Below are 13,159 nucleotides of genomic sequence, written 5' to 3' on the forward strand. Positions count from 1 at the left end.
GAATCGAACTGTAATGTTGGCGGGCGGCAGTGAGAGCCCGTAATTTATCGTTAGAAAAGCTTATTGAATAGGTTGTAAGACAAGTTTCATTATTTCAATCAATGTCTATGGTAGCTATTAAACGTTTTTGAAAAAAGAACTGTCAGCAGCTGCGTTACGGCTGACGTATTTTTATTTAAATAACTTTAATTATTATTTCATACTTTAAGAATTGAGTTTTAAACCATTTGCAATTATGAATCCTATACAGAAAAATGTGAAATCCACCAAAAGTCGTCAGGACACGATTAATCAGACCCAGTCGCATTTCCTGGTGCCCTCCGAGAAGCTGGATAAGGTCACGAGAAGAGTTATCGCTCCTTATGCTCAAATCGAAAGGAAAGGTAAATTCAATTTATTTAATCTAACTTTTTCAACCTATTGGGTACAGTTTTTTAACATGGAGAATCGTAATGAAAGTAGGTCTGGCTATAGTGTTATCGTCGTTATTATCTATGGGTCTAGCCCTCCCCCGTTGAAAACTTTCAGTTGCATTGTATAATTTATGTAATAGAATGACTGTGAAAATATTACCTTTTAAAAGAGTGTCTAAGGAGTTTCTTGCCGGCTCTTCTCCATGAGAACCGTGCAAAAAAATGTGACGTTTCATAAGAGCCTGCAAAGGCCTATTTGAAATAAAAACAATTTGATTTTGAAAACGGCCCGTATATGGAGCTACAGTTAATTTTCCCGCCAACCGGCACTGCTGTGTGCAAGTTTAGCACAGGAAATATGTGTGTTCCATTCAGTATTCTTTAATCGAAGTTATCTAAATAGGTATAGTCGGTACGCGCTTAGTATTATATGATCGAAGAGTAGGTACGACACGTAGGTTTAAAGTTATACTTAGCTGGTGAGATTGGTTCCTAAGATGCGTGTCGCGGGTTCAATTATATTATCGCATCTTAAAGACTTCGCATCTTAAAGAGTAACAAACGAGAAGGTGCTTAGTATGGCGTGCATACCTAGCATAACCGCACTTCTTAAACAAAGAAGATTGCGCTGGCTAGGGCATGTGCAGCGGATGGAACCTTCTCGTTTGCCAAGACAAACTCTCCTCGGCCAAATATCAGATGCCAAGCGACCAGTTGGGCGGCCATTGTTGCGATTTAAAGATAGCGTTAAACGCGACATGGTATCGTTTAAAATCGACCCGAACATCTGGGAAAAACTCTCTGATGACCGTGATAGTTGGAGGAAAAAAATATCCGATGGAGTGGTCGCGCATGACAGTGCCTGGTTCGATCTGCTCTCCAAAAAACGCGATCTACGTCACCAACGAATGGCACAGCCTCCAACATCACCAGGAACTCAATTCGTCTGCGGACGTTGCGACCGGCGATGTCGCTCCCGTATAGGCCTTGTTAGCCATCAGCGCAAGTGCCAAAGCCAAACCACCTGAAACGGATGCAGCTTTAATCATCTTTTATAGATGTTATCAGGCCATAGTAAGTAAAGACTTCAAATCCTGGTTATTGTGAGTATGTATGATGAATGCTTGTAAACGCACCCACGAGTCATAAAAAGTCCTAGGGTAAGGCAACGCTCTTAAAACCCAACATCAAACTGCAAGATCAGGTAAACAGCTGATGATTATTTTATTCTACCCAGGCCTCAAAGAGGATGAGGAAAAAGCCGACAGATACCTGGACATGAACAGGTTCAACGTGTTCCTGGAAGACACGGTTGATCTGGAGTCACTGCTGTACGAAACTGCCATGGTCTTGAAGACTGTTACTGATAGTTCTGGTAAATACTTACAAATTATTTATTTACTTGATTCTTCTTCATCTCTCGAGCCTTTTCCCAACTATGTTAGGGTCGGCTTATAGTCTAACCGGATGCAACTGACTAGGTACCAGCGATTTCCAAAGAGCGACTGCCTATCGGACCTCCTCAACCCAGTTACCAGGGCAATCCAATACCCCTTGATAAGACTGGCGTCAGATTTATTGGCTTCTGACTACCCATAACGACTGCCAAGGCTGACGTTTATAAACTTGATTCAGGGGGCTGATACTGGTCCGATTTGAAAACATACCTAAAATAATCTGTACTATTTTTCATGTTCATAGGAGTTTTCGTTTACATAGTAGACAAACTGAAGAATGAGATAGTTCTCATGCACCCGGATACTGAAAATCCTGATCGACATGAAATAAATATGACGATACGTAAGTTTCCGTTTTTTGTTTTTGATAATGATCCTGCGAATTTCGGTTCCATACATTACCTCGCTCTACCTAAAACCTTGGTTCACGCAAAAATCCTTAGGTATTTTTAATGGTCAAAGTACTTATATTCCATGGAGGTGATTCAAGAAACCGTACATCAATTATGAAGACTGACTTACGCGCCTTCATGGTCTTAGATAGCTGCCACCTCCTTTCATTTACCCACAATGAACCAGGTACTTTTTCACAAAGCTGTCGCTCCAGGCAAAGTAGGCACCAGGACTTTGCAGTATTGTCCTTAGTCCCTAATGGGGCTGCAGGATTCTTCGGAAGATTTACCGCGGCCCTGGCACATGAAGAGCTCCAGAAGGAACATTGTAGGTCGCTCCCACCGGGGATATCTGATGATTTCGCAACAAAAAATAGTACCCTTAATGAAATGAAATGAAATCGTTTATTTTGCAAGTTGGACATTGCATCACTTTTAAACGTCATTTTAAGAACGCCGAGGTCGGACATTAGGACCTTAGGACTTTTCTCCTATTTTAGGGGAAGGTAAAACAGCAGCAGCTCACGTAGCTTCCACCAAGGAGTTCCTCCTTCTAGAAGACGTGCAAAGAGACCGGAGGTTCTCTGACGGGCTGCGGTGGATAGACGCGAAGGTCGCGCTCTGCATGCCGGTGGTGAAGCCCGATGGCGAATGCTATGCTGTGCTGGAGTTGTACCGGACTTATTCTAAAGTTTATGATGATGTGAGAATTTTTTGACTTTCTTTCTTATACTTTGCGTCAACTGTAGACATCTTTTGGTGACTTCGTTACCGGTAGCAATTTAGTTTATACCTACGTGTCCCCAGTTACGTCTTCTCATAGGTAATTATTAGTCTTTCCGTTGTTCATCATGTGCCTCGCCTTTTCAATTCGTCGATAGCTGTCTTTGTATACTGAGACGAGGGAGGCACTTTCGTATTTTCATGTAGTTTCCATTCCCCCTTTTTCCATCTACTACTTCACTATCGGCCTCATCTCAAAGCTCAAAGTCGTTCAACGAGCTATGGAGAGGGCAATGCTCGGGGTTTCTCTACGTGATCGAATCCGAAATGAGGAGATCCGTAGACGAACTAAAGTCACCGATATAGCCCACCGGATTAGCAAGTTGAAGTGGCAATGGGCTGGCCATATTGCTCGCAGAGCGGTTGGCCGATGGGGTCGAAGTGTTGGAGTATAGGCCACGGACTAGCAAGCGCAGCGTAGGACGTCCACCAACAAGGTGGACAGACGATCTCATAAAGGTCGCCGGAAGACGCTAGATGCAGGTAGCCTCCAACAGGTATCTGTGGAGATCTAAGGGGGAGGCCTATGTTCAGCAGTGGACGTCCTATGGCTGAGATGATGATGATGATGATTTTTCATCTAAGGTATCAAAAAATATCTAGGTAGGTATTTAGAGAAATTTCTAGAAAGAATCGGCAAAATTCAGAACCAACTGAACTATTCGATTTCAGAATGTAGTATACACAGTGGTAAGCGTGGCCTGCTGGGCAGGCGCCGCCGTGCATCAGGCACAGGCGAGGGTCACGTTACAGAAGACGGCTCACCTGAACTCTGAACTTAGGGCGTTGCTGCAGAACTACTTCTGCGATCTCGCTTCTATTGATACAATGCTTACTGATATGCTGGTAAGTGGTAAAGAGTTCTTATAGGCTCCCAACATCAGGATACAACACTCAACCCTCACATTATACCAACACAAGAACACTCTTGGCAGCTCTTTCTGTAGCAAATTAGCAGAGCAAATAAAAAGGTAGTGGGATTCCCATAAATCTTGAAATTGGTGTTTAGTACCTGTGCTATCAATTCCCATATGTACCATCAATTGCGTAGTCTTGTGCAAGCACCCATAATGCCTTATATTATCCCCTTGATAACTGAAAAACCTACGTACGTAGTGATATTTATCTAAACTAGCTAAGTACCATTAGCAAAACACTTTGAATACCTTCTTCTCGAAATTCTCCAGACGGTGGTAAAGTCATTCATCGGAGCGATGCGCAGTAGTTTCTTCATAATCGACAAGGAACACATCGGAGAGACACTGCAAGCCGACATGTGGGACGATGGCTGGTCTGGGGAGAAGAGCACCATGCCTAAGAAGAAGCTTAAAGTCAAGTTAGTATCCCTATTCCTATAACAAAATGAAATCTGGCGGTTTTTAGAAATCTAACCATCTGAATGTATGCTAGCCATAGCATAAGGTTATTTATTAGTAGGTTGAAGTACACCGACTGAAAATGTCAAAAGCTCATGACGACTTACGCAAAATATACCTTTGCTATTTTTACTGGTCCACGGATTGTCGAAAGTTTTGAAGTTAGCAAGTTAATTAAACTTCTTTATCCTGCAGATCCTCGCAATAAATAAAGGAACTATATATTTTCCCTGTCTCATGAATATGGTCCTACACCGCTTTTGACTGAATTGCGGATTATAAATCATCATTATTAGCGTTCTATCTCCCAGTTTTAACACTATTCCTTCCTATATTAACTGCTTGCTTGTCACTTACGTATTTTCTTCCTTAATTTGTGTTTTCTCCAGTCTAAGCCAAGAACAGACTCCAGCGGGCTACGTAGCCCGTACCGGCGAATCGCTGAACGTTCGCGACGCGTACCGTGACCCGCGGTTCACTAAGGAGATAGACCCTACCACTGGCACTGTTGTGAGGTCCTGTCTCGTGTCGCCTATTACTGACAAGACTGGAGTTATTGGTAAGGATATTGTGACATCGTCTGTTTTAGTTTAAGGAAGTATAATGGAGTTTTATGTGCATACCAACTATGTAGGTCATCAAAGAACTTATAGATTACATTGCTAAGTTGAGATGGTTTTACTAGGAATATACCGCAGCGTTGTAAGAGTCTACTCCAAGAGTAAAATGTAAATGTCTTGTTCTTCTATCATTAGTCTAATTAGTATTCTGTAATTTTTAAGTTAATTTTTTTCCCATAATCAAAACCTATGACAGCGTTCTAAAAACAGTATTTACCATTATCCAGGAGTAGTCCAACTAACAAACAAGACGAGTGCGACGCCGTTTGACGCGGACGACGAGCTGATATTCGCGGTGTTCGTCAGCTACTGCTCGCTCATCGTGCACTTCTATAACATGCAGCAGAAGAAAGTCTTCCATGTATGCACTATTGCTTTTTCTTTTTTAAGTCATTTATTCAGAGTAAGCTGAAAATCAGCACTTTTTGAAGTCAAGTGTATAAAAGACAGCCCCCAGAACTTGTATCCATATTTTACGGGGGTTATGACAAACATAGGTACATAATTCCTGATGAGGCTCGTGGCTAAGTACCTGATATTAACGTGACATGTGAATCCAGTCCATAGGTCACGCAGACAGACAGTTACGCTTACTTAGCACATTGTCTAGATGAGAACTTCGATGAAATAAATCGAATGGTAACTTGCCATCCCTCGCCATATTTAGACCAATTTTCTCCCAATTTGCTGGTTTCGTACATACTGTATGTAGCAATCATTAATGATAAGACCAAGATCTATATGAAGTAGATTCCTAGAGCCCATCACCTTATTCTAGGAGAACCTCAATCGCGTATACTCGGAGCTGCTGAGCTTGCACATGAAGCCTTGCAAGCACGACCTGGACGAGCTCGTCGAGTCCAGCGGCGTTGTCATGGCGCCACCCACTTTTAGAACGTAAGGAGTGGAATCCTTGTTATAGTGACACGTAATTACAATAGCAAAGGTTACAGACGTAGTTCGAAAAGTTCAATCACTTTCAAAAACACACAAACATCAAAAGAAAGCAATGACAGGCAGTCATAAGCAAAGAAACAAATTAAAGGGATACCTTCCTAAGTTAGCCATTATTGAATTTTAATTAGTGAAGATTTAAGATAATCTGGTTGTTATATAACTGAATACCAAAACCTTTGCTGGAACACGACTTCAAGACTTTGACTTCTAAACCTCGCGTTCATTTACTGTTTACTAATAGTGTTTATTCCTTTCCAGTTTCGACTTCCACATAAGCGAAGCCAGCAAAGAAGACATGGCCGGCCTGGTCTGGATAATGTTCTCCGAAACCTTCACCAACAGGAACTTCGATCGCTTAGGCCTAGCAGACTTTATACTGTCGGTCCTCGGCAGCTATAGGGACAATCCTTATCATAATGCCGAACATGCGTTTTGCTTTACGCATACTATGTACATGATACTGTTGCTTAATTCCGGATACTTTGATTATATTGAGGTACTTATTGTTCGTATTTGTTCTAGTATTTAGTAGGTACAGACACTTCAATAATTAACGTTTGTCCTACTTCTGCAAAGAAGTGTTCACACTTTCTTCCACTCTTCACTTATTTTAGTTCTAATGATTGGGACAATCGCTTTCAATGTTTGTTTCGTGTTCGATTCTATTACGCTCTACTAATAAGCGTCCCACAAAAGTTAAAAGTGACCGTATTTGTTTTAAAACGCTTTCACAGTCCAACGGCTTAACTATTCTTAATTAAATAAGTTATAGAGCTAGGTCTGAGGTCACCTCTTTATATCTTCCAGACGATAGCCCTCATGCTGTCAGGACTTTGCCACGACTTAGACCACCCGGGGTTTAACAATAACTATCTGATGTTGTGCAAACACCCGCTCGCCAGCATGTACAAGACTTCCATGTTGGAACACCACCACTTCTTCCTCGCTAAGAAGATGATTGAGGTATGTTCAGAACTATTACAATACGGATGTGATTATATTTCCTCACAATTTGACTTCTTTCGTAAAGAACCAATAGGATAGTGGGAAAACCACTTAATACTCAGAAGGCATAATGTTATCAGTGATCGCCACTCTTTCTCAAAAAAGAGACAGCCTTTTTAAATCCAAGGCATCCCTGCTGTTTTTACTTTCCTGTAAGCATACGTTTTCACCGATGCTACTTCAACCAGTTACTTCTCCTGGCGTCCGCAGAGAGAAATGCACTTCCTTCCACTTTTTCCCCCAAACCTATGGTTTACCAAAGATGAATAGGAGGAACATGGTGGGTTTTAATCAGTAAGAGTCTCATACTCCCTCACACTACACTCACAGGAAGAGTTGTCATTTTATGATTCCCTACTAAAAGGCAGAATGATAGTGAAGAAATCTGGTCTTCGATTCCAGGACAAGAACATCCTGACCCGCCTCCCGCTGACAGACCAGCAACGTATAATGGAGGAGATAAAGTACGACATTCTGTGCACGGACCTGGCCATATACTTCCAGATCAGAGCTCAACTCACGCCGCTCTTACATGACAGGGTGTTCGACTGGAATGATAACGGACATAGGAAAATGCTTAAGGTTTGCTCAGAAATCTATAATTATGTAATCATAAGAGGAAACATTTTTTTTCTACCCTAAAGGCTCCGAAACTCCTGAAGTTTTCGAAAAACCTTTCTCCGTTGGAAAGCTAGATTATGCCTGGTAACATAGGATTTAGTTTTATCCATGTCCGTAAAGAAGTTTGCCCAAGACGCGGGTGAAACCGCGTGGAACAGCTCTAGTAATCTAAGTACTATATCTAATATTTCCAGGGTATACTGATGACGACAAGTGACTTGTCCGGATGCTGCAAACCTTTTGGGGTGTCGAAAGCGACAGCCGAGGCTGTGTATCAAGAGTTTTATGATCAAGTGCGTATGCCCAAATTTTTTTTATTTGCGATATTAAAGCTAAGCGTCCACTTGTCGGTATCGTACGCAACGGACGTATCGCACGCAACGGATCGTAGTATTCCCAAGCAGCAAATAGACGTGCTATAATGGTCGAGGGCACGTTCTATTTTCGCCTTTAAGTTCAATAAAAGTCCTAAAAACAGTCGAGTAAAAGTGCTCGAAACGTTTACTCAACGCGAAAAAGGCGCAAATTATTCAGACTAAAGTCCTATTAAAGTGGAATAAGCGCTGAGTAAGCAACTAAAACATGCGGTAAGATTTGAGTAAAAGTGGTATATAGGATATTTAGTTCAATAAACGCATTCGATTTGCTATTATACAGGTAAATTGTGCTATAATAGCGAAGCCGAATTGCTTTTATTCGCCATCTTAGTTCTATAACAGCAGATAAAATGCTTTTACTCGACCAATAAGTGCTGTTAATGATCTTACGGAGGCTCTTACCTAATTTATTACAAAGTTCAAATGATTATTTGTAAACTACATTTCAAAGGCTAAGAAAAAGGAATAATATATTACATTTATATTAAGTTTTAAGCAATCAATATGTTTATTTTTACTGGTCATGTCGCTACTTCAAAACATCATGCGCAACAAGCTTTATTGTTAAACCCAAAGGCATTTTTACATAAACATTCATGCGCTGTCTATTTTCTTAAATTTGGACGACTAATTTATTAAATTAAATATATTTTAATTAATTATATTAAATGCTGTGGCCATATTGGTAATCCAGTTGTAATTACAGCGAACTTATTCGATTAAAAGTCGAGTAAGAGTGCTGGTCACCACATTTATAGCACAAGGTATCGCCATGATAACAGGATTTAGGGTTCGCTTATTGGTACGAGACCAAAAAAATCATTTTAATTAAGATTATTTTTTTGAAAAATTGGAACGGGCTTGGAAGGAAACTATCAGATAAATTTAACGGATGTGGCCTTAGCACAAACGATAAGTCAAACCGAAGAAAATCAGTCAATAAGGTTTGTGGATCTTTAGGGAGAACATGTGGCAGGCGTTTATTTAAAACAGTTGCCAGGTGTCTAAATGTCGCAAGAGATATATTTAATTGAAGAGCCCATTCTCTTAAATTCATCTGAAAATTATTATCTTCGACACTGTCATTTTCACTGCTTTCTGAATCAGAACTGATTTCAGTACATTCAATATCTGAACTTATTCCAACATCACTTGTATGACTCGGCCCTAGTTTTTAATGTTGTCCGTCGTCATTTAAATTGTAAATTATTGTTACTTGAGTCTACGGAACCACTTAAAGTACTCGGACTCGCGCTTGGAAATTCACAATGGACGGACTTGTGGTGTTACTGTTTCTCAGAACTTTACAATTCTACTTTAAGCTGAGTAAATATCGTATAAAAGCTTTTATACGAGGTAATCTATAAGTGTGCAGTAACAGCAGCAATCTTGCCATAAGCATTTTGATTACGTTTATAGAGCTCTTATAGAAACATAAAAGAGAGCTGAGTAGTGGCTGTATAAAAGCACCCAATTCAGCGAATCAGCTATTCTGCAGCTATTATACGACTGCTATAGATCAAACGATCGAGTAACGAGTATTTTAGACACTTTAATTCAGCATCTGCTAAAAGGTGGAGTAAAAGTGCTAAAACATAGTGCTGTAAACGTTTATTCAGCGTCCATAAAGCACACATTAGCAAATGTTGCCAAATAGTCTAGATTACCGCTATCATACGATAAATGAGTGTTTTAAGAACGGTTACTCGGCTCTTATACAATTAAAGGCTAAGTAAACAAATTCTTACTCGACTATTTTGCTGCTTGGGTTATTTATATAGAACCTCAAACAAGTGCGTCCACCTGTCCGCAACGTACGCATCGCACATCGACAATGCCGACACCTATGCTCCGAGAGGCAACTTTTGCGGTGCCTGCCGATGACGTCATACATAATGCCGATGCCGACCAGTGGACGCAGTCCGCGCGCTCGCTCTGCATGTTCCGATCTCTTCCTGAATATATTTTGTACCTAGAAACTATGTTTTCTTTTATTGCCTTTTTTTTCCAAATCTTCCTCTTCTGCTAACAAACAAGCTACAACGACAAATTGTTCTTCATCGCTTTCCTCCATTCTCACAGAGTCCACACGTGCGTTCACTATGAAAATCCGAATGAACTGGCATCGTCAATCCGTATGCTGGTACTCACCGTCGGTAATCCGTACGTTGCCGATACAGTGGACGCACTGTGAAATATTTATCCGTTTTGTACGATGCGTCCGTTGCGTACGATACCGACAAGTGGACGCTTAGCTTTAGGGTCATTTGAACACCTTTGGCAGTCGTTAAGAGTAGTCAGAAGCCAGAAAGTCTGACAACCACTTTTACCAAGGGGTACCTACCTGTCAGACGACCTGAGTTGAGGATGTTTTAGATTGTTTTTAACCGACTTCCCAAAAAGGAGGAGGTTCTCAATTCGGCCGGTATGTTTTTTTTTTTCTATGTATGTACATCGATTACTCCGAGGTTTATAAACCGATTTACGTGATTCTTTTTTTGTTCGACGCGGAATAGCTGCCAGTTGGTCCCATAGTCATCGGGTCAGGATCTGATGATGGAAACCCTGAGAAATCGAGGGCAACCTTCGAAAGTTGTAGGCATACATAGGGTAAAAACTTGACACTCAGGTGTACGCCTAAAAGCACTATTCAACAGTGATGATTTGGAGCTGACCTGATGATGGCGACCAGAGAGGGCCGAGGGAACTCGACAACTGAATATGTAAACTACCTCGTGTTTGGGCTTAAATTATTTGTATTGACAAGACCTTTGCAACAGTGAAGGTTTGGAGCTGACCTGATGATGGAGACCAGAGAAAGTCGAGGGAACTCGATAACTGAATACGTAAAATACCCCGTATTTGGACTTATATTCTTTGTATTGATGAGAACTTCCCACTTATATGGATAGTGACAACTATTCGTATCACTGAAAAGCTGTAAATAAAAAACTTTTTTACAAAAAAATTAACTGACTTCCCAAAATACTAAAAAGCAAAAAAAAACTAATTTTAGGTGCATCGACCTAGAAGTCGGTGGCAAAATTATTTATTTATTTATTTATTGCAAAATGTATACAGATGCATCTTATGCTAGGTACACATTACCCTGTTAGGGCGCAGCAAATTAACTTAAAACTAAAGTATTATAATAATGACTTAAACTATAAATATATATATATATTACATTAATTTATAAGAAGTTAACAATATCTAGAATTAATTATTAGTTAAGCTTACATCTACTTAGGTATATGACAGTAGTTTTAGTTTATTATCTTAATTATTATATCTACTATTATTGCACAATGTTTTAGGAACGACATAATACTGTTTTGTTTTTATTTATAATACATTTAAAACAACAAATTAAATTATATCTAGAGGTGGTTATTTATTATTTTAAGCTTCTATCTTCTAAGTATTCCTGTACACTATAGTAGCATTTTTTTAACAGTAGTAACTTAAGTCTAGCTTTGAATATGCCTAGGGTTTCGGTGGAACGGATGCTTTCAGGTAACTTATTGTAGATTTGAATGCTTCGGTATTCTGGGCTATTTTTAAACATTTGTATCCTAGGTGTTGGTAAAATCAGTTTAGTTTTGCGGCGCTCGTTCTTTTCAAAGTTGAACATTTTTAGATTTTTCTTAACAAAAATGGCAATTTCTAATATGTATATTGATGGTAAAGTTAATATTTTATTATTTATAAAGTGGGGTTTACAGGTGTCTGTTGGCTTTATGTGGAATATTATTCGTATAAGTTTCTTCTGGGCTATAAATATATCTTTGGCATCTACGCTGTGCCCCCACATGATCACACCATAGACTTAGTAACATCCATTAGACACCGACTTCTAGGCCGATACACCTTAAATTAGTTTTTTTTTTTTGCTTTTTAGTGTTTTGGGAAGTCGGTTTAATTTTTTTGTAAAAAAGTTTTTTTTTTCGTTTAAGATTGGCGGTCGTTGCATGTAAGAGACTGTTACTCACCTGCATCCGTTTGGACTGGAAGCCGACCCCAACATAGTTGGGAAAGGCTAGGTAGGCAGATGATGGGTGCTTTTGCACTTAATGTCCTTGTTCCTCAGGGGGACCGCGAGCGCGCGATGGGCTACACCCCCCTCAGCATGATGGACCGGCGCCGCAGCATCAACCAGCCGGCTGAACAGATCCAGTTCCTCTCCGTCGTGGTGCTGCCCTGTCTCCTCATGCTGCAGAACGTCTTTCCCAACACCAGCCCGCTCACTGACAACTGCAGGTGAAAGAGGAACCTCTCAGTTATCTGCGAACCTCGACGTTTGATTAACGGCCGGCTCGTTTCTGCTAATTTTACTTAAGCGACGTACGATTGATGGTTAAGCTGAGATCCAATCACGCACGACTCAGTTACGATTGAAGTGTATTATTATCCAATTGTGACATTATTACATTAGCAGAATCAGGCCCCTATTGTTTTGCATAAGAATTTACCATTATTTGTATGGAGCTAATGTCAGAATTCTATCTAGTAAGTAAGAAACAGAAGAAAAAGCTTTTGCTTTTGGAGCGCAATTCTAAAATAATATTGCTATTTAATAAAACCTGTCGTGTGCTATGGCACAATTTAAAAATGTATCCCTCACAATTTTTTATATTTGACAAACTCTACCTTTTTCTAGGCAATTTATCAGTAATATTGTATGTAAATAGATATGATATGATGATTATTGTACTTAATTTCATATTTGTACAGGAAAACTCAAGAAGCCTGGCATGAGGAGATAGAAATCCGTGGTCAGAAGTTGTGGCGACAGGAAGACGCCATACCTAACGGCAAGAACAACCGCTTCCTCGGAGACACCAAGCCTGAGAATGAAGACTGAAGAGTTTCTTACTACAAAGTCTTTTAGTAGTTGAAACAATCCTAACTAATATTATAAATGAGAAAGTAACTCTGTCTGTCTGTCTTTCTGTCTGTCTGTCTGTCTTTTCTTCACGCCTAAACTACTGAATCGATTTGTGTGAAATTTGGTACAGATATAGTTTGAAACTTGAGAAAGGACATAGGATAGTTTTTATTACAAAAAAATATAAAATTATATAATATTCCGGACATATAGCGCCACCTATTGGTCAAACCAAAAATCTACCGGAAGTTACTATTCCACGCGAAAGAA

General features: G+C 40.0%; 1 protein-coding gene across 1 annotated transcript; it reads left to right on the forward strand.

Annotated features, from left to right (window-relative positions):
• The first annotated feature begins 235 nt into the window (after nt 1-235).
• Nucleotides 236-12,899, forward strand: LOC124634058 (cAMP and cAMP-inhibited cGMP 3',5'-cyclic phosphodiesterase 10A-like). Its single transcript, XM_047169467.1, has 15 exons — nt 236-383; nt 1,651-1,788; nt 2,115-2,213; nt 2,763-2,965; nt 3,718-3,891; nt 4,233-4,381; nt 4,811-4,980; nt 5,269-5,402; nt 5,820-5,938; nt 6,257-6,494; nt 6,806-6,961; nt 7,406-7,585; nt 7,819-7,917; nt 12,092-12,261; nt 12,736-12,899. The coding sequence occupies exons 1-15, from the start codon at nt 236-238 to the stop codon at nt 12,863-12,865; spliced, it is 2,307 nt and encodes a 768-aa protein (XP_047025423.1). The 3' UTR covers nt 12,866-12,899.
• The last annotated feature ends 260 nt before the right edge of the window (nt 12,900-13,159 follow it).

This window comes from Helicoverpa zea, chromosome 10 (genome assembly GCF_022581195.2).
Source record: "Helicoverpa zea isolate HzStark_Cry1AcR chromosome 10, ilHelZeax1.1, whole genome shotgun sequence".
Lineage (NCBI taxonomy): Eukaryota > Metazoa > Arthropoda > Insecta > Lepidoptera > Noctuidae > Helicoverpa > Helicoverpa zea.

What these genes read in the sequence shown, in the direction of transcription:
- LOC124634058 (XM_047169467.1), top strand. Translation starts at nt 236, where the DNA reads ATGAATCCTATACAGAAAAATGTGAAATCCACCAAAAGTCGTCAGGAC. An exon ending in CAATGCTTACTGATATGCTG is followed by an intron (nt 3,892 to 4,232) that starts GTAAGTGGTAAA and finishes GAAATTCTCCAG; the next exon opens with ACGGTGGTAAAGTCATTCAT. An exon ending in AGCAGAAGAAAGTCTTCCAT is followed by an intron (nt 5,403 to 5,819) that starts GTATGCACTATT and finishes ACCTTATTCTAG; the next exon opens with GAGAACCTCAATCGCGTATA.